Raw genomic sequence first — 21,021 nt, forward strand, 5'->3', positions numbered from 1 at the left:
AGGGGATTCCATAAAAAGTGTTTGTTTGATTAAAGACATTGACTCCGATGACTCTTCTTGTCTCACTACCTTCATCAGATCTTTGTCCTACTGTCAAATTACGCTTCTCCAATGATTGCAATCGTCCTCACAGCCGGAGCAGCTGCTGGACGTGTAGGCGTCATTTACAGTAATTGGACGGAAAGACTGACCAAATAAACAACTGAGAAACTGGAAAGAGATATAGGTTTTCGAGAAGTAAATTGAACCGTCACGCACCTACTCTCACTGCAGCCACGGACAAGTTGAAGTTGAAGGTGAGCGATCTGGCTGAAGATACGGAGATACTGGTAGGTAAGTAAGTAAGTAAGTAAGTAATATTTATTTATATTGCGCTTTTCCAGACCAGGGTCACAAAGCGCTTTAAAAATCAAAACAATACTCAAAAAAGTATATACTTTAAAGATCAAGATAATGCTAAGAACAACACAGGAGTTCCAGAAAATCAAGGAAAAGCCTAAACAAATAGAAACATCTTTAAGATGTTTCTTAAAGGAGTCAGTAGATCATCAAGCGCAAAGAGAGAGGAAGATCGTTCAAAAGCTTAGGAGCAACAGCCTGAAAAGATTTCTCTCCTCTGGTCCTGAACCGTGTGCGAGGAACCATAAGTAGATTCTGATCCACAGACCTCAGAGCCCGAGCTGGGGTGTAATGCTGGATCAGATCAGTGATGGAAGGAGGAGCCTGACAATGAATAGATCTGAAAGTAAGAACCAGAATTTTAAAGTTGATCCTGAAAGAAACTGGAAGCCAGTGAAGAGTTTTAAGGATCGGAGAAATGTGAGTTCTTCTACTTGAGCAGGTTAGAATTCTCGCTGCAGAGTTTTGTATCAACTGCAGGCGAGACAGATCCTTCTTGTTAAGACATGAAAACAAACTGTTACAATAGTCCAGACGAGAAGAAACAAACGCATGGATTACAAGCTCCAGATCATGTTGTGACAACATTTTCCTAAGTTTAGAGATTTTTCTCAGTTGAAGGAAACAGTTTCTGGTCAGTTTTCTGCAGTGTTGAACTAGAGAGAGTAGGCTGGCAATTATTCTGATCTAGTCATTGTACTGCCATGTTTCAGCCCCTTGTTAAGAAAAAAACACCTGGAATGAAAAGTGTGGTAATCATGTGCACGATTTACATTTCGTACATGGACTGCTTGTATCGACAACGGGAATTACCTTGAATTGACAATCGGGGAGAAAATGACTATGTGATTCTCTCGTCAAAGCCTTCCAGAGGAGAAAAAGAAAACCTCTGAATGCTATTTGAGAAAAGATTAAACTGCAAGAGGGAAAAATCCAATAATCCTAGACACCTTTGTGAGATTTCACAGGCGGAACAAAAGAGAGAACTGTGGCTTGAGTCTCTTTTATTGTTGCAGTCATTTCAGACGACTGTAGAAGAAAGAAGACAACCCATATGAAAGTCAAAGTAAATGTGGCATCATTAACTCAATTTAAAATGCATGTTAAACCTTCTTAGTCATTGACTTCAGGTACGAATCTCACATTTGTTCAGTCTTTTTTATTAGATCATTTCATTTGTAAGAAATATATTGTTTTTCGAGCATTAAAAGAAAATGAATTGTTAAACAGGCTTCAGAAGTTACATTTAATGTGATTATTGTGTTGTGTGTCAGAGTGTGTGTGTGTGTGTGTGTGTTGTCCAAGATGACAGCCCATCTTCAAAATGAGCAGAGACTGAATGTCATGTTTGCTTCACTGCAGGGTAATGAAGAGGCTCTTAAGACCACATTAATCTTTCATTGAATACATAACGGTGAGATTCCTCCCGATGAAATGCCTCCTCGCTAATCTCGTCACTTTAAGCAAAACACAACAATCTTTTATATTTCCGGAAGAATATGAACTTTCATTTTATTTTAAAGTTGACATGAAGCCATTTGCCCCCAAGTTAATTAGATTCTTTAATTCCTTTTACAATTCCAGCTACTTCTCAAAGTCATTTCTGCAAGATCTGAACGAATAATAAGTACAAAAGGAGGATTCAAATGTGTGCTGAGCCGAGACAGAAAAATAATTTGTGACAGCCCTGTGTTTACTTTGCCTCGGTGGAAGTATAAGCCTGTTCTCCTTCCCAAAAGTTACTCTTCAAATATTCTACAGCCCTCATTTTACCTGCCAAACCAGATTCTTTTTGGCTTGAAACACGCTACGAACCGAAAGCAAAAGCTGAAGATTATGTTGACATGATCAACACAAACTAGAGCGATGGTGTCAAAACATACCTTTGCTTATGTTTGTGCTGTTACTGTGTATTGTTTTTGATTGTTAAATCACTTTGTGACCCTGGTCTAGAAAGGTGCTTTACAAATAACCTTTGCTTTACTTACTTTTGGGCCCTGACTAAGTGACCTTAGTTTCATATTGTACTGTTTTGTGATTTTTTCTTTTTAAAGGAAAGGATGTCCACGTGAGACCTCATTACTTCCTGAACATTTTGGTTCAAATACTACAAGTCGGAGTAATTCGTTAGCATCAACTTATAAATACTAGATTGTTTTAATGTCTCCTGAACTTCTTTTTACACCTGTGGTTCCGTTTATTAGATCACTAGACCTGCTTTACATTTATACCTCAATTCAGGTCTTAATTCAGTTTAATCACATGTGTTCTAGTAGCTTCTTTTTCCCTGTTCAGCTTAAGTTTTAGTGTTTTTATGTAACATACGATGTTACTTAACTCCTAATTGGTGCCACAGAACTCTTATTGGGCTCAAAATGGCCGCCGTTCACTGCTCTGTGTCTGGACTGAGACAGATTTTTCGAGTATGGCCTTATTTGTACGCAAAGGCGAAAAATGGCCACGTGCTAACTATTCCTTTATTATGATTGCTACAATATAACAGGCTCATTACTTCAAATATTAAGCAAGTTACATCCTTTTAAAAGTCATCCAATGTTTTGGCCTTTATTTAGCCTTTAGCAGACCTCGTGCCATTTTTCCATTTATACAATTTATTGATATTTATATTATCTTTGAAAGCATGGTAAAGGTACAATAAAATGGTTCAAATTTAAGGGGTTAGTAATCCGTTATTACTATTTACCCGGAGTACTTCCTGCTTGTTTAGCATGTTAGCCTTTCAGCCTCTAACAAGCTTAAAATATAGATTTGTTTAAGGTTTTTTCTTGTTGAAGCTTCAATACAAGATGGATGTTACAGACCAGCAGTATGGCGGTATTTGGACTCTCTTTGGACGAAGGTTCTGCGCACAAGTCACTACATTAAAATGAAAAAAAAAAGGAACCGATTACTCTGAAAATAATCCCAACCCCAAGTCGCCAGACGAAAATTGGCTGAACTATCACTTTAATTACATGGCTTTATAATATGTTGATGGTGTTTCGTATCTTATCAAAATCTCCGGGCAACGCCAGGTTCTTCCGGGTTGTTTGTTTGTAAGTGGCTGCACTTTTAAAATCAACAACTACCAGTCCTTAGTTAACTTTGATCTGACGCAAGAGTCACACATCACTTAGACTCATTTGCAAGGTTTATTAAAATTGCTTTGTTTAGTGAAAAAAAAAGGGACCAGACTCTGTTTAGGTAGCATCGGTGTGAGAAACAGAATGATAAAAGATCTCAGACCTCTTATCTATACTGTCTACTGACCTATCACACTGTTTATTATTATCTATCTATCTTTGTCTGTCATTAAATGGACGGAGTACAGCGACAATAAAGGGTGTGTTACATAAATCAGGCATTTTACTGCCTGATCTAACCCCCCCCCCCCCCCGGATGTGGATAAAAAAGGATAAAACCTTTGCTGGCTTTGTTGGAGAAAAAAACAACTCATCTTCTGCTAATGTATTTCAAATACTCCTGGGATTATCTTCAGTATACTCTTTAACTGTGAAGCTTGGCTCAGTTACCACGGTAACAAGAAGATACTGTAGCTGCTCGATTCAAGCTTTTCAAAAACTTTTTTCTTATTATCAATCTTGTTTCATTTTAATATAATTTCCCCAAATAGTGCAGCGTTGCCTGGATGTGGAATTATGGTTCCAGAGACCCTAAAATGATCGCTGATGAAATATCTTGATATTTCAAAACAAACACTGGGGAACAAAGCCTTGTTGAATTATTATCAACGTGATGAAATATCAAATACATGGAGACAAATCTAGTCAAAGACCAGCTCTTCTTCATGTCTTGACCGAACCTGCGTGTAGGAAAACTTCTGAATAGCAATTGTCCTGTTTTGCTTCAAGTAATCAAGAAATAAGATTAGATATGATACACTTTTATTGGTCTCACACTGGAGACATTAACAGCAGTAACAATAACAGCAGCAAGGATCACAGGACTATTTACAGGTTAAACATCAAATAAATCCACACGTCGTGAAAAAAAAATCTCTCTGAAAAAGTGATTTTATTAGTGATTTTCAAACTTGTCAGCTTTAACTAGTGGATAAAAGGAACAAAGTCAAGGGTCAAATACTTAAGTTGTGACGCACAAAAGGCGTCTTATGCAACAGTGTTTCCGCTGCGCTCTCATTTCTACCTGCCGTGACTCCATAGAGTCCCTATTTTAAGAAGCACAGACAAAGAACTGGTCACACACAGGATTTTTTAATCATGTGTTGTCGATTCTAGACATAATGTTGGCATTTATGTTGAATAAAGGTAAACTTGAGAATAATAGGAGAGGCCAGAACATTTCAGCGGCGAGGTTTAACGTTTGTTATTGAGCCGGTATATAATGTGAGCAAAAAGAAAGAAGGAACAATGTAAAATAATAACCTATACAATAAGAAAGTGAAAACAAGCTAGAATTATTTGATTGCAATTCATTCTAAATACATTTAAGTTTCTCTGGTGATATTAAAACACAAAATACAAACAGATCATTGAAGTACTACTTCTACTACTGAGAAGCATATTTAATGCACGAATGCTCCTTCCCAGGTGCAAAACAAATAGACTCAAGGACTCATTCATTCCTCGGGCTATTAAATTGTACAATTCTGATCTGGATGTTCTGTTCTACAGTATGTTAATCTTTGTATCCTTTGTTTTTTTTCCTTTTCTTTGATCTATATTCTTTATCTTCAGACTTAGATTGCATCAATTTGTTCTTTCTCTTTTTTCTCTTTGTTCTTATATTATTTTGATTTATTTTTTATGAAAAATTGCTGTATTTGCTGTGGCTATTGGAAAAAAACAATTTCCCGAAGGAGACCTCCTGAGGGATCAATAAAGTTCTACCTTACCTTACCTTACCTTACCTTAATGTGACTGTGTTGTTTTTGTTCTCTTACATGACGGAAGACTTTGTTTATTTGTATATTAATTTGCTGCCGGAGCCAAATCTTGATAACACTAATTTTTTATTTGTTTCTTTGTCTTCTGGGTAGTCATTGAAATTAACTCCTTGGCAGAGGTGTGCTCTATCTCAGTGCTGGATCCAATTCAATGCATCCTAAGAGTCAAGTCATATATAATTTTCTTTTTGATTTCTTTGTTTTTCTTCACTGAGATTGATGTAATTAAATCCGAAGTTGACAAATTCTACTGTACATTTTGATCAGTGTCACTGCTGATATCGACAGCTTGTTTAAGGAAAAGCTCAAATTCAACTTCTTTATTTTGTAACCTGATTTGTTCCTGCTTGTGGCCCGCCCACTGACCAAAGTTCATATTTAGCTGCTGAGAAAGAGGAAGTGTCATCTAACCAGTGGCAACCACACCACTCCACCTCCAGGTAAGCTGCCTCTTGTTTAAACAGATTAAAGATCCCACTGGCGTATGTTGTTCGTTTACATCGAAATATAAAGTTTTTGTGGATCCACTGATGAGTAGAAAATATGTCTTTGAATAAATACTTCCTCATCTTGATAATGTACAAATGGTGGCTCTGGTGGAGCTTAAAAAACTTTATTTGTACGTCCAACTATTAGTTCTAGATTTAATGAATGTCATTCATCATATATAAGGTATTACATGTTATTGATAAAAAGCCTCTTGTTTGTGTGTTGGTTGAATTTGTCTGCGATAATTGTGTTCTGAAAAACATCCATTTGCTTGTGTTAACACAGTTTACAACTCAAGGTCTGAGCGTCAGCTCCCTGACGTCACGCCAGACACACCTCGGTTTTTAAAATTCAATTCAATAAATAATCAAACGCGTTAATGCATTTGTAATGATCCAGATGACGGATCGATCCAGGACACAATCACTAGAGCTCTTTCACTCACTCACTGGTGGACAGCTTTTTGTGTAAGAACATGTACTTGCGAGGTCAAAACCTGCTTCTGACGTTGAAACCCAAACACAATGAAAAAATGTTGTCGGACAAGATGCGTTGAATCAACACGCATATCAAAAATGCATCGTCGACAACCGGATCTACAAGTTTGTACGGACGGTGAATATTTGCTTCACAAACAATGTGTATCTAGCAGGGATAGGTTTTTTGTTACTCAGGGTTACAATTGTGTGTGACGACGTGCATGAGGAAGGAAGGAAATAATGACACACACAAACATGGCATTTATTTTAAAATTAAACAGCACTGTATCAAATTTTGGTTACATTTTTTTTACAATTTACAATTAACATCCAAATATTTATTTTTGTATTGCAATTCAATTTCTGGTCACTAGCTAGTGGCAGTCGTTACTGCCAGAGGAAAAATGGAGTCTCTGGTGATGACTGAGGACAAGAGGATACAGTGGATATTTTTGACCTATTTTGGTTTAAAATAAATGAAAGCATTTAAGACTAATACACCCTTAACGTGGGGCTTAGTGACTTCATGTACAGATAAAGAATCGCAAATCATTGTATCCACTGTTGTTTAATGTTAATGTTAAAAAACTGGGATTTTTTCAAAAGGGAAAATGAATCCATAACCAAAATAAAAAATGCTTCAGAAAAGGGGGGCGATATGACGTGATTATTTCAACTATGATCTGAGTAAAGAACAAAACAACCTGTTGAAGGACAAGTATAAAGATTTAGTTTTAAAAACTTGACTATTGAAAACTTACATGCAAGCCTACGGCTAAATTTACATTTTGAGTCAACCAAGATATTCTTCCCAAAACTAATACTTGCGGAAATTGTACAACACAAAACGATTACTCTAAATAAAAGAAGTAGTAACTAGGTGTAACTTAAGGCAGCGCTTTAATCACAAAAATTCGTAGACTAGTATTCAAAAACTTTTTTAATTTATTTTATTTTTAATAATTGTATCAGACCAATACGTCTCTTAAATAAATTGATGAATGGCTTAAAAATGTTTTTTTTAGATATAGTGCACATGAGTGTACAAATGATTTTGACTTTACTCCAAAAGAGCAGGGATGGGAATTATTTTGGTTTTTATCTAATATGATGAAAATACTTTTTTGAGTTACGTTCTGTCAGCATTATTTTGGGGCTGAATTACTGTGTGTGAGATGTTGTTCTTCAGTTCATCGATTTGACCAAATTTGTGTATGTAATAGTAGAAAAATGCAATAATGACAAAAATTTGCAGTACACAAAAATCAAATAAATACTACGTAATTATCAATTAAAAATACATTTAATACATCTACACACATTAAGCCAGTCTATTTATTTAATGAATATTAACTGAAAGTAATATTGCCTTTCTGAATTCGTTTTTAAAATGTAAAAAAACAGTTTTTATTATTGTTTTACTGTTATTGGGTTTATTACTGTATATTTGAAGTGATTTGTATTTATGTTCATGCTGTAACAAACCCAGTTTCAGACAAATAAAAATAATCTTATTTCAATTTATCTCATTGGATGAATGGGTTAACACTCCTTTGACCTTTTTTTTTTTTAGTAATTAAGAATGGATTGTTTTTTTTATCTTTGTGTATGGGCACTAATAATAATGATAACACATTGTGTGAGTGAAACATTGTTTCGAAATGTGTTCTTTGTTCTTAGATTAGCACAATGGAGATCAATAAGGGAATGCCAGAAGCAGCGCCACCTTACCCCGGACCACCGATGAACTACAACGTGGGACAATATCAGGCTCAAGGTACTGAGGGAATCAAAGACGGGTCACTTTTGAATTGTGTATTTACATCTCCTCCACATTCAGTCCCGCAGCCCACCTACAACTACGTGGTGCCTCAACCTCAGGTGATCACAACCAGTGAGTCTCTACCGTCGAACCCTCCAACGATTTCCACGAGCAGCCGATTGATCCTGTTCTTGGTCTCAAAGCCCAACAGGTGGTGATGGTTCAGCCGCTGCCGACCGACGCTTCTGCGCCGATGCTCTGTCCTCACTGTCAAAGCTCAGTGATCACCAACACACGCCACGTCAACGGCATGTTGACGTGGCTGATCTGCATCCTCCTGGGGATCTTCTTGTGAGTCCATACGTGACAGTAAAGCTGCTCCTCCACTAATGAATATTTAACTTTTCCATTGAAATTTTGTTGATTTTTCAAAGCATTGAATTTTTTTTAAATAATAATATTAAATGGTTCAATTCGTTTTTAATTGAATAAATGAATTCAATCATTTCTATATCGAAAGGTTACATTTTTCTTAATTTAATATATCAATTTCCCCTATTTATTTACATATACAGTTTGATCTTTTAGTTACAATGATTGAAAAATAGTGTAATGAATTATATATTTTTTTTGTTTGGTTGTTTTTTGAATTCAATATAAATAGGTTGCTACTTCATCGAAAATTTCAGACGATCACATGTCGACGTAGGAGCACAGGCGTGTCAATCCATTATCACTTGTACTATCTCTGGGTCAAGGTGACCCGAAGGCCCGAAAACAAACGTAACCTTTATATCCCTTGTGTGTGTCTAACGACCTCCACCATTGTATATGTATTCATGGAAGTCTGGGACGTTGTGACCCTGAGACGACAAAAGAGATTGAAAAAATAAATAAAAAATTGTTTTTTCGGCCTATGGGTCACCATGACCCTGAGATAACTCAAGTGTTATGGTAGATTCCAAAACAACGGTATCGTCTGGTGCTAGCATTACACCAACAGTTTTATATTGGATTTAAATTGAAATACATATTTCATTTATAGATGCTGGCCCTGCTGCTTGATCCCCTTCTGTGTGGACGCCTGCAAGGACGTGGAGCACACCTGTCCCAATTGTCACAGAGTCCTGCACGTCTACAAGCAACTATGACCACTGTGTGGAGCTAATGCTAGCGCTTCACGCGCTGAGCTAATATTTGCATTGCAAGCAAAAACCTCTACGCAAACACAAAGGATCTGGCCACCGGCGGACACATGTGTCGATAAATCCACTTCACACATGATGACTTGTAGAATCACAAGATGTACATTTGTAATTAAGTATTTTTAAAAGTTGATTAAATGTGAAATCATATTGTAAGAAGTAAATAAAGCAACCAAAAAAACGTGCAACAAAAGTATGTTTGATTTTGAAGAATGAGCTTTACTCCTCAAATAAGTATGTGTGGATTGGTATGTAAAGACCAATCCACACATACTTATTTGAGGAGTAAAAAAGCCTGTAAATGAGCAATAATGAGTAACTTACTAACTCGGTATTGGACCATCGTGTTGTGGTTTAACCAGGCCAGAGCTGCTGCTGCTCAAATACTTATTTTCAGCTGTATCACATGAATAAATTGTTTAAAAAAATCATAGATTTTGATTTCAGACCCCTCCATGATTTCTAAGTGGGAGAACTTGCAAAATAGCAGGGTGTTCAAATATTTATTTTCTTCACTGTATTAGAGTTTTGTTTTGACGAGAATCGATAAGTATCACGATACAGGGGCATCAATATATACTTTTAATATATTGTGATACTGTAGTAACAAATATATATTTCTAGTATTGTCAAGTAGTTGACTTCCGGAATTTACAGACCGCATTGAAACCAAAATACTTACAAAGATCAGCTTTAAAGGTAGTAAGAGTCATCTGTATCCTCTTGTCCTCAGCCGTCGCCTTGTTAATTGTAAATAAATAAAAAAATAAAAAAATAAATACTTTATTGAAATATTAACCATAATACTACTATGATGAAAATAAAACATGAGGGGAAAAAAAAACTACACATTTCACGATATTCAATGGTATCACTATGTGTGTGTTTGATATTTTATTGACCTCTGCTCTGAAGCAACTGGCAGCAACAGGTCGTTGCTTTTAAGGTACATATATTTTTCATGTTACGTGCTGTAGTCTCTCACACGTGTAGGGTAGCTTAACACCTACACAGTCTTTAAATAATTCAACTCTTTCGGATATATTTAGATAAAGTTTACAAACATGGCCGCCTCAGTCAATATCCCAGAGAAAAAAAAATAGTATGTGTGGATTCACTGATCAGATCGCATTCCAGGAATCACAAATGTAAACTGACGACGTTTTTATTAATATAATTTTATTAGGGGGTGTTACAAAACACAAATTATAAGCGATTTGTAGATAAACCTTTACCGAGTCAATATTGTGACAAGCAGTGATGTTTTGTTACCACTAGGTGTCAGTGTTGTTATTGGTATATGTGTGGAGTGTTAGTAGATCAAAAAGTTGTGTTTAATAAAACATAAGCAGACAGAATAAAGACGTGTTACCATCAAAACCGACATTCTACAAACATACCAACTCAATATCAAGACACATCCATTCAAATGACATGAAGAAACACACACTGTTGATTGTTGCTCTCCCAAGTGACATACAGTATATTGTGACATATGTATATATGTCTATATATATGTATATATGTCTATATGCTCTCTCAAGTGACATCAGCTAACTTTGCATTATAACTTTGGTTAAAACTCAAACAACAAAATAGTTGTCTAACTTTTATAATAGCAGGCGCCATTCCACGTGATATGGGTGAGCAGTAAAAAATTGATTTAGTAATCAGTAATTTATTGTTGATGAACATGTTTTTTTGTTGTTGTTGTTTTTTTAAACATAACCATCATCATTGTTTAAAATAGCAACTGAAGAGCCATTTTGTAAATTAGACTCAAACTATGAAATAAAAACAACACGTCTAAAAGCTTTGTGAGACCCACAGTACATGTTTGAATTTAAAATGTACATATTTATGTTATTAATATGTGACTCAAGACTGCTGTTATACTATCAGAAAACTACACACACCAACAACAACAAATACTGAACGACTAACGTGGTTAATGAAATGATTTATTTGTTTATAGTGGCCTGTGCTACATTAAAGGCTTAATTATCTAACTTCAAGAGGCATCTAGGCCTTTGTAAAGTGAGCAGGCTGATATTTATATGACACATTCAGATAATCTGCTTCTATTGGTGTGAGAAATTTGGTTTCCATCAGTCTAAAAATGAGTGGGAGGTTGTCATTCTTCTGTCAAGATGGTCTCTGAGTGTAACAGAATAACTAGACCTGATCTGACAGAACTGGACTTTTTTTCTACTTGGACTTCAGAGCTGATATTTAAATATGTTATTCTAGACTCCATTTTGAGCTGAACTGTGCTGGTTTGATGTTGCTACGGACTTCCTGTGCCCCATAGCATCATTGGAAACTTAGAGAAATCTGGACGTTGATGCTCCATAACTCAGCCATTATTGTTTTAAATGATCTGAAACTTTTGGAGGTTCTTCAGATTTCATCTATCCACAATTAATTTTAAGGGCGTTTCTCAAAGTGCTTCCTGCAGTTACTTCCGGTTTGGGAGAGGCTATCATTATGGTTCTACCTGTGACCTGCAGCACTCCATCCTCATCCAGCTTGCTTGTTGATCAATGGGAGGTCACTCTGGCTGCAGACCAAAATTATGATGTTCAGATCACGATCATTTATAAATATAAATGAAGATTTGATGAAGCTGCTGTAATGTGGCAACATAAATGCATTAAGTTAAATAAATTGAAGGTTCAACCAAGAACTGGAACATGACTTTGTCCATGTGTGTTTTTACACCCTAAACTCCTTTTTTATTAGCGTGTGTGACGTCACCTCTGCAGGATCGCGATTAGTGTTGACAAATGTCACGTAGATCGCTCATAATAGTAAGTCAGTAATTTTTATTTATAAAGCGCTTTTCTAGACCAGGGTCACAAAGCGCTTCAATAATCATCACAGCCAAATAAAAAATAAACATATGTCCATAAATGCAATCTCAATAAACGTTTTTAAATATCTTCTTAAAGGGTGAGTATCAGGACATTATTATTGTTTTAGTTTCACTTGAAGGGCTGCGGGTAACAAGCAGGTTCTACACTTGACAGAAAGAGACAGTCCCTCCTGTGGGCGGTCTGTTGCGTGCATGTCATTTTTGTCTTTGAGGTTTATACACAAGTCATTCAACCTCATGGCAGGAACTATCTTTCCACGATCCAGGTAAGCAGCTCCATTGTCTGACTCGCTTTAGAAACTAGTTCAAAGTTATAGGTTCATTCCAGCTTGAGACAACCTGCGTCCTTATTGTGTGGCACTATGGCGAGAACAAGCACAAAAGATGTAAAAAACAAGTGTCAGTTTTTCAACAATTTAATACTCTCCAGCCTCAAACACTCTTTCTTTTAAAAGGCTCACAACATGGAACCCAGGCCAAAAGGAAGCAGCTCACCAGCCGACTTATCCAACTGTAAGTTTTGTTCGTGAACTATTTCATGGTCAAGTAAGTTGCAGGTTTTATAAAGCTGTCGCTGAACATTATTAATGATATATATCATATCATAAATACTGTACTTTTCTCTTCCCTGCAGCATCAACGCATATTTATGACAACTTCGTGATAGAGACTCATGCTTCAGAACCCGGTAGAGTTGTGAAAAGTCGTTCTCACCAGTGTGTGTTCAACAAGCGTTTGTTTTCAGTGGCTCAGGTCCGGCCGTTGCCAACTGAAGTTCCTGGAGAAATGTACTGTCTCTACTGCAAAGCTACTGTGGTCACCACTGTCAAAAAAATCACTGGAGGTTACCAGTGGTATATTTGTATTTTGCTTGCAGCCATTGGGTTAGTCATTTTGTACACCGCAACCTTCCGGATCAACCATTTACCATCCGTTTTTGTCACCAGTCTCTTTTGTTTTGCCTGGATCCCATTCTTGGTGCCCTCCTGGAGAGATGTGGAGCACCGCTGTTTCCAGTGTGGAAGACTCATACACCTCTACAGACGAATGTAAAAAAAAAGATGTGAATCCAAAACGAAAGTGTTGTTTTAGATCCCAAACCTTTTGTATTTAAAGAAGAGTTTTGTTTTGATTTTGTCTCAATATCATGCCTCATGTTTGTATAAGAATAGAACCTGTGTATGTTATTGGTTTTCAGCCTAAAAACTTTGTCTACTTGGCTTTTGTAATAAAGAAAACCCTTTGTGCATTATGTGTCCTTTGTACAAAATATATTAAGACTTCGATTTGAATCCAAGGACAGCAAATTATTTTTATCTGCTTTGCTATGAGATAGTAAACATTTATTTTCTTAATTTATGTCTAAATATATCAAGTTGTGTTTCCATCCACAAAGGTTAATTAATGTCAAACTCCAACTCTCCGACTCACCCACATGTTTCAAATGTTGAAGTCTTCCTCTCCAAGATGAAGTAAGTCCCTCATCATGACATAATGTTTAACATTTAACATTTAAGATTATTATATTTGAAGGTTGAATTGTTTTTTCTATTTTTATTTTTTTTATCAAATAAAAAAAAATTGAAAATTCTCCAAATGAATTAAAAATGTGGTATTCTAATAGTAAGAAAATACAATTTTTATTTTCAATATATTTGATATCATATACATTTAAATGTAGTATAATGTTCATCATTATACCAATAATCTTCCGTCAATGCTGTAATACTGCTGTATAGTAGTATATTTCATGCTACTGTGGTGCGAGGGACAAGGAGGTTGTGGGTTCAAGTCCCAGCTTGTGATAACCTGCATTAAATGAATTGATGCCGGGATTGATCTGGTTTCTGACACACGCGATATTAACCAGAACACACACACAAAAACCAACAGATTTCTGTGCTTTATTTAAAAGAGAAGCTTTTGATTCTGTTTCTTATTTTTATCAAAATGTCTGTTTTGCAACAACACTTGGATGGACTGCACGAATGCTCCTCCCATGATGCAACACTAATAGACTCAGGTACTCATTCATTCCTCGTGCTATTATTAGACTTTGTAATTCTTGTTCTTCGAGTTTGGGGGCAAATGTTCTCTATCTTTAGATTTCTGTCATTTGTCTATTTGTTCTTTTATTTTATTGTTTAGGAATTTATTATAGTTGAGACATTTTTGTCTTGATGATTTAATTATATGTACTTGTAAATATATACATACTTATACAAAAAAACACGTTTTTTAGATTTAATTTTTTTGAATAAAATATCAATATCAATAAGACAATATCTTTATGTCATATTGAGTTGTTTTTTTTAAATTTAAATTATCTCTGATTATTTAATTCTTACCATTTAATTTCTATATTCTATAATGCCACCACAACAAATTCCTGTGTTGTGTTTACAACGCATGAAAAAAAAGTTTTCTGATATCCTCATCAGTGTAGGTCAGAATACTTTATTGTTGCTGGTATTTCTCCAAAAGTAACTTGACATCACGTGATAAACTCTCTTCTTAATTCTTGATTACAGTCAGGTTTGATTGACAGTAACATGTCAACTCCACCCCTTTTATTTTTTTATTTTCTGTGGACACCTGAGGGAAGAGAAAACTGTTGCAGAAGCAGGTAAACAAATTGCTATTTTAGTTTAATGTGGTACTCAGTAGAACAATTTTTTAACGAAAATTTGACAACATCAAATAAATGGTCTCTTAGATAGGTTAGGAGTGAGCAGGGTTGAAGCTTTTATACATATCTCAAACAATAAATTGCTGCTCATTTCTCACCTTTTTAAAATTCTATACCAGTATATCCACAAAAGTCAACATTATGAAGATCTGAGTGAATAAACTATCTTTAATAGGTTATCGTGCGTTTGGAGGTTTCCTGGCAATCTTAAAAAATGAGGATAAACAAGATCTACAGGATGATCTGATTATCTGCGTGTTTTTAAATCTTGACAGAAGAAGAATATGCTGGGAAGTGAAGGCAGTTTCAGAAGAATGTGGTTTACTGTTCTTTAAACATCAATCTTTATTCATGAAGCTTTCTCATGCAACTTAAACCTCACACACAAGTGTTGTCATTCTTTGTTTTCATGCATCTCTAATGCAATTAATAATTCATATTACAAAGAAATGTATTTTTTTGTGATTGTAAAAAATTAACCAACCACTCTGTGATTGGTCAAGAATCAAGGTTTTTTCACAGCGAGTCTCCAACTCCAAGGGACTCGTTGTATAAACAAAGCGAGGCGTGATTACAGCTGGCTGGAGGAGGAGTGAAGCCATTTTTACATCATTGTGGACTCAGCTTTCGTGGTGATGCAGAATTTACAAACTCTTCACCAAGTCTTAACTGCTTTCATTTGTTTGTAAATATGTCCAAACATCAGCTTTAAAAGCCGCTGGAGTCGACCGTATCCTCTCGTCCTCAGTCATCTCAAGGGATTTTTCCTTCAGCTGCCATACAGTATCGACACAGTTTCATGATATTTATGAGTATCGATATTCTGTTGACCATTAGCTGAGACTGTTGCTTTAATGCACCTGGTCATTATATTTTTACAAATTGAATGGGGTTTTTTGGATTAATATACAGGTCATATGATGTTTGGTGTAAGAAATATTTTGAATAATTTGACTAAACATTATCATTTTAATTCTTAGTTATTTACTGCAACCAGCAAAACAATGTTTTGAAATATGTTATTTTTAAACAACTTGCTTAGAGGACAAAAGAACGTATATGCAGAAAAAAACTATATAATAAATTAAAATAAATCGTCATATAAAAATGTTGCCCTGGTCCTAATTATTAACACTTGTTTCATTTACAGTGAGATCTTGCCTTCTATTGAAACCTGACCCTATCAAAACCTAGCTCTGCGTTTACGTGGTGTCAAAAGAATGAAAATATGCTGGTTTATCAGCAGGTTTTCAACCAGCTGACAATACTATGTCGCCTCAGAACAATGAACACAGCTGGTGATTTCCAGTCCGATAAGCCACGAAAAACTCCCCGTTTTCAACCGTTTTTGAACCACGGATCAGTTGTTGAATCATCATCTTCATCAAACACGTTGTCATGCAAGAAGGGGAGTTTTCTTCATGTTTTATTAGACCTGCTACACAGAAGTCTTTCCTCCTTTATCAGTCTTGTCTTACACAAGGAAACACAACAAAGCCACTTTTCCTCGCAATGCAGGTACGTTTTTTTTTATTTAAAAGTTATAATGTAATGCATCAATATTTTCACAAGTCTGTGCTTTTGGTAACAAGTCTATATATTTCAGTCAATGTCAGATTTAACAGATATATCTCAAAACGTGATACAAGGAAAATAACATTTTATTGATGAAGCTAATATACTTCTCGCTGCCTTTAACAGTTAGATTTTAAATAAATATACCCACTGCTATTTGAGCATTAACCCTTGTGTAATCTCTGGGTCAAGGTGACCCGGTGGCTCGAAAAACAAATCTGTCTGAGACAAGAGAACAGTTTCAATCAAACCAACAGGTCATTTAAGATGTTATCTCATCACAACAGGATTAATTTATTAGCATTAGCCTGTTAGCGTAGCTCATCTTTTAATAAAGTGGATGCGTATAATTTTCTGGTCTCTTTGTGCCAGCTACTGAACATCTAAAGATAGAAACTGTGGTTTAAGAATGACGAGTTTTGGACCCTCTACTGACGATGCATACGGTGAGTAGTGTTGGTGTTCCTCAGGGAACACTTCTAGCTCAGCGCTTCTTTTTTTTTGTCACATGATTCTTGCCCTTTTTTACTCTGTCCTTGAACAGCCACACGTGACGCTTGCATCGCTGACCCAACAACTTCTCCAGACTATATGTGGTGCTCTTACTGCAACAAGAGAATCTGCTCCGATCTTGTGTACAAAAGAGGAAAACGGGCATGGCTGGCGTTTGGCTTAATGGTGATATTTTTGTAAGTAACATGGAAACTTCTGAGTTATCTTTTGCTGGACCTAACTTTTCCCTCGCCGTCACAGGCTGTGGCCGTTTTGTCTCATCCCGCTCTTCGTGAACTCGTGCAAGGACATAGAACATTCCTGCCCACACTGTCATACAGTCCTGCATGTCCATCGACGGCCTTGTTGTGACACTGGCTAGCATGAGCTACGTTACTTGCACTGTTTTTTGTTTTTTTTAATGATTCATGGGACATGACAGGTTGGATGTTTCTTGGGGGAAACAATGACAACATCTCAGTCCTGGAAGTAAGCCACAAAATAAAATAGAAATGTCTGACAGATCATTAGGCAAAGTACACTTTTTAAAAACGTTATTGTTGTCAATTTATTTAACAAATACAGCCATTATTTTTTATAAATAAAATTGGTTCGCAAGCTTCCAAGTTTTATATGTTTTATATGTTTTGTGTCCTTTGTTGTATATTATTATTGACAGACAGACAGAAATTCTCTCTGTGCTTGCATGAGTTGCCCCTCAGGCTCTCGTTTTTCAAATCATGTGACATCAGGGAAATATTTTTTTTTTTTTTTTTTTTTTTACGGGAACAGCAACAGAACTGGTTTGTCATCCTCTTCTGAGAATCGAGTCAAGCTGTTGCATATTTCCGACGTTATTTTTTTTTCACATTTGACAGCTGATGACGTTAATGCATGTTAATAATCACACTTGAGGCAATCTGGAAATAAAAAAATGTTCTTTTTTTAAAGTGTCTAATTTGGATTCATATGCACTGATTTATTATGTTGATTCTGTTCGTCGCCGTACAGTCGTTATTGTAATGTTTATCGATAAGATACTATTTATATTCCTGCATAGCCATTTCATAGCTGCCATTTTGCCACTAGATGACATTGTTTCTTGTTTTTGTTACTTGCCTTTGAATATGATTTTTTTATTTTATTGTGAGGTTTCATTTATCCAATGGCATCGATTGAGGCAAGAAAAGGAATATGAAGAATATGAATAACAAGTTTGCTCTTTTAATGTAGGTAAACAGAAATTTTAAATATACAAAGATATAAAGTGATAAATAAGGGTATTTTTTACTCTTGACTACAGCTAGCACTGTTGTCAACAAGCTAGGCTAGCTAGTATATAATTCAGTTTACTGAACTGAATCTGAAATGAATGAAATTTTATGAAGTTACCACGTAGCTAATGAAATAATAATTTTATTTTAATCTAACATATACAACAAAGCATATCTAACAACCAAAAATAGCAAATATATTAAATTGCAACTAATATTAAAACCCAGCTCGGGCTCTGAGGTCTGTGGATCAGAATCTACTTATGGTTCCACGCACACGGCTCAGGACCAGAGGAGAGAAATCTTTTCAGGCTGTTGCTCCTAAGCTTTGGAACGATCTTCCTCTCTCTTTGCGCTTGATGGAGTCTACTGACTCCTTTAAGAAACATCTTAAGACGTTTCTATTTGTTCAGGCTTTTCCTTGAATTTCTCGAACTCCTGTGTTGTTCTCAGTTTTATCTTGATCTTTAAAGTATGTACTTTTTTGAGTATTGTTTTGATTGTTAAAGCGCTTTGTGACCCTGGTCTCGAAAAGCGCTATATAAATAAATATTACTTACTTACTTACTTACTTACAACTCACATGTTTCAAATATTAAAGTCTTGCTCTCCAACATGCAGTAAGTGACTCATCATGAACATGTTTTGAACGTATTACTTTATAAAGTTCTCCCCCGTCTGAAATCTCGGCAAACAAGTGGTTACAAGTGGGAGCCCCATTATGATGTAACAATGGCTTCCCTCCTCCTCCAGCCAGCTGTAATCGGGGGGATTGATGACGCGCGGTGATGTATATTTACAGTGACGTTGAATCTTTCATGAGTTATACACTCATGATCGTTTAAACTAGTATTTTTATGCAACACGTCATCATGCAGAATGACTCACTGTGTAGAAATATACGTCAACGTTACGTTTGTGGCTCCTCCCTTGTTTTAGAGGGAAAACATTATTCTGGTCGATCCTCAGTTCTGTCCTGTCTACTTACTTAACATGTGTTATTAATCAGGCTCTAAACAAGTGTTCGTCTGCTCAATCCTCCGGGATGTATTCTGGATAAATCTCTCAAATCCGAGTCGATAACTGGCAGCAATGACTTTTCTGGCTCATGTTGCGGCTCCACACGATGCCTTGGTGAGCAGAGGAAACACAAAGAGGGACTTGTCTCTTGACTCAATGCTCTTAGGCCCTTATGTAAGGCGTCCGAGGCCACACAGGCATGTGATTGTGCAGCATTATCTCCACAACATACACCATGACTGTACGTCCCCCCTTTAGATTCTTATGCTTCGCTTAACCCGAGTTATATTTAGCTGATGTAGGATGGCGAGAAGCAGTGGCCAGTGGCCCATACTGACGACCGCTCTTATCTTTATATTCTTTTTTACTCTTTTTCAGTTTGTAAACAATCATAAACAGAATGATTTCAGATGTTTGTATTAATTTAAAAACGCTGTTTATAAGGTGTGTGACGTCATGTATCTGGCACTCAGACAATCATATACAGTTGCTTGGTTTATTCTGTATGATCTATTTCATACTGTAGTATAATTAAAATGCTATTATTATTATTATTATTATTATTATTATTATCAACAAGAAGTATTGTCTAGGTTTAGGCCACTAGTTTTGACGTTTTATTTCATTGGTTAAGATAAACATACTGACCAAAAAGAGCCCCACCGAGAACATTCGAGCAAACATCTGTAACGCTGGCTTGAGAAGTGCTGAGCGCACATTCTGCATCTGCAGCCTGGCTTCTAATGACAGGTGCAGCTCCGATTCATTCTCTGCATGTGTGGGTGACTCTAGTGCGAAGCTGGGATTGTATCTGTTGACACCTCCGCAGAACAAGCAGGATACCGAGTGAGAGAGTCGCAGACCCACAGATGGAGTGAATAGATACAGGGAAGGAACACACAACTAGCCAGAGAGGAGATATATTTGAGTGAGTGGGTGTTGAAGTATCAAGGAATGCATCATATCTGTGTTGTTTTTTTTTCTTCCTCGGAGCAGCCGGACGTGTCAGAGCAGCAGCGGGACATCAGGAGCGTCTTTCATACTTACATAGCACTTCACCAAAAAAAGGCGAAAGGGGGTAAAACTCTTGCCTTGGAAAAACTGGGCTGAATATGAGACGCCTGGTCTGACTCACCGCTCGCCAGCTTCAATCTACCCGAGGTGAGTTTTTCTTGAGAACGGCAGTAGCTCTTCAAATACTGAACATGTGTCTCTCTGGGCTCATCCCTGCTTTTTGCAAGTTGTCCTTTCAAAGCCCAGTGTGCCATACACTCTGCCCACACTGCTTCCGGTTCCCATGGAAACTATTGCCTGGTGTTTAGGCAGCTCTATTTTGTGCTGCGGGTGTTTTTGTGTGTTCACGCGAGTATCAACACATTTTTCGCCTTCGCATTAACACTATTTTTCCTGTGGTGTTCAAGATGGATATCAGCGTCGTCATCCTCTTCCCCCTGCTGCTGTCTGAGGTCAGCTCATCCCAGCCGTCTGCTCCGCGAGGATGCATGGAGGACGTGGACCCTTCCTACAGAGCACTGTGTGACCTGGACTCCGTCTGGGGGGTCGTTCTGGAAGCGGTAGCCTGTTGCGGTGGCTTCGTCTCCCTGGTCCTTTCCGGTCTACTCCTGGTCAAACTTCGCTCAATACCTGATCCAGCAAGACTGTCTGGCTTCGGGCCACTGCTCCTCCTCTTGGGGACTCTACTTGGCATATTCCCTATATCTCTGGTGTTCCTAGTTGGAAAAAACCAAGCCCTCTGTATTGTCCGCAGGGCCTTCTGGGGTCCCCTTTTCGCCCTTTGTTTCTCCAGCCTACTGGTGCAGGGTATCAGGCTACGA

At 36.8% G+C, this 21,021-nt stretch overlaps 3 protein-coding genes across 6 annotated transcripts in view; all 3 read left to right on the forward strand.

The window, feature by feature from the left end:
* Nucleotides 1-5,715: 5,715 nt before the first annotated feature.
* LOC148089332 (LITAF domain-containing protein-like) lies at nt 5,716-9,454 on the forward strand. 2 transcript variants are annotated; one of them, XM_087805794.1, is made up of 5 exons: nt 5,716-5,766; nt 7,975-8,071; nt 8,135-8,188; nt 8,260-8,407; nt 9,102-9,454. In XM_087805794.1, exons 2-5 carry the CDS (start codon nt 7,984-7,986, stop codon nt 9,205-9,207), a joined length of 396 nt encoding a protein of 131 aa, XP_087661920.1. In that variant the 5' UTR covers nt 5,716-5,766; nt 7,975-7,983; the 3' UTR covers nt 9,208-9,454. The 2 variants fall into 2 exon arrangements, with proteins under 2 accessions (XP_087661920.1, XP_087661912.1); XM_087805786.1 differs by having other exon boundaries at nt 7,975-8,188.
* Nucleotides 9,455-12,310: 2,856 nt separating this feature from the next.
* Nucleotides 12,311-13,385, forward strand: LOC148089333 (cell death-inducing p53-target protein 1 homolog). 3 transcript variants are annotated; one of them, XR_015710500.1, is made up of 4 exons: nt 12,311-12,402; nt 12,592-12,649; nt 12,771-12,824; nt 12,882-13,385. XR_015710500.1 is itself a non-coding variant. In XM_087783554.1 (4 exons), the coding sequence occupies exons 1-4, from the start codon at nt 12,499-12,501 to the stop codon at nt 13,187-13,189; spliced, it is 438 nt and encodes a 145-aa protein (XP_087639680.1). In that variant the 5' UTR covers nt 12,396-12,498; the 3' UTR covers nt 13,190-13,385. The 3 variants fall into 3 exon arrangements, 1 of the variants encoding a protein (XP_087639680.1); XM_087783554.1 differs by having other exon boundaries at nt 12,396-12,522; nt 12,771-13,020; nt 13,084-13,385; XR_015710501.1 differs by lacking the exon at nt 12,311-12,402 and adding an exon at nt 12,493-12,522.
* A 6,640-nt stretch (nt 13,386-20,025) lies between these two features.
* gprc5bb (G protein-coupled receptor, class C, group 5, member Bb) overlaps nt 20,026-21,021 on the forward strand; it is a 6,396-nt gene continuing 5,400 nt past the window's right edge. The window contains exons 1-2 of the mRNA XM_087805806.1: nt 20,026-20,347; nt 20,608-21,021. The exon at nt 20,608-21,021 is cut by the window's right edge and continues 685 nt beyond it. Of these exons, the coding sequence (XP_087661932.1) occupies nt 20,608-21,021 (414 nt within the window). The 5' untranslated portion in view covers nt 20,026-20,347. The remainder of the gene's footprint in view (nt 20,348-20,607) is intronic.

Source organism: Callionymus lyra, chromosome 1 (assembly GCF_982586985.1).
Source record: "Callionymus lyra chromosome 1, fCalLyr1.hap1.1, whole genome shotgun sequence".
NCBI lineage: Eukaryota > Metazoa > Chordata > Actinopteri > Syngnathiformes > Callionymidae > Callionymus > Callionymus lyra.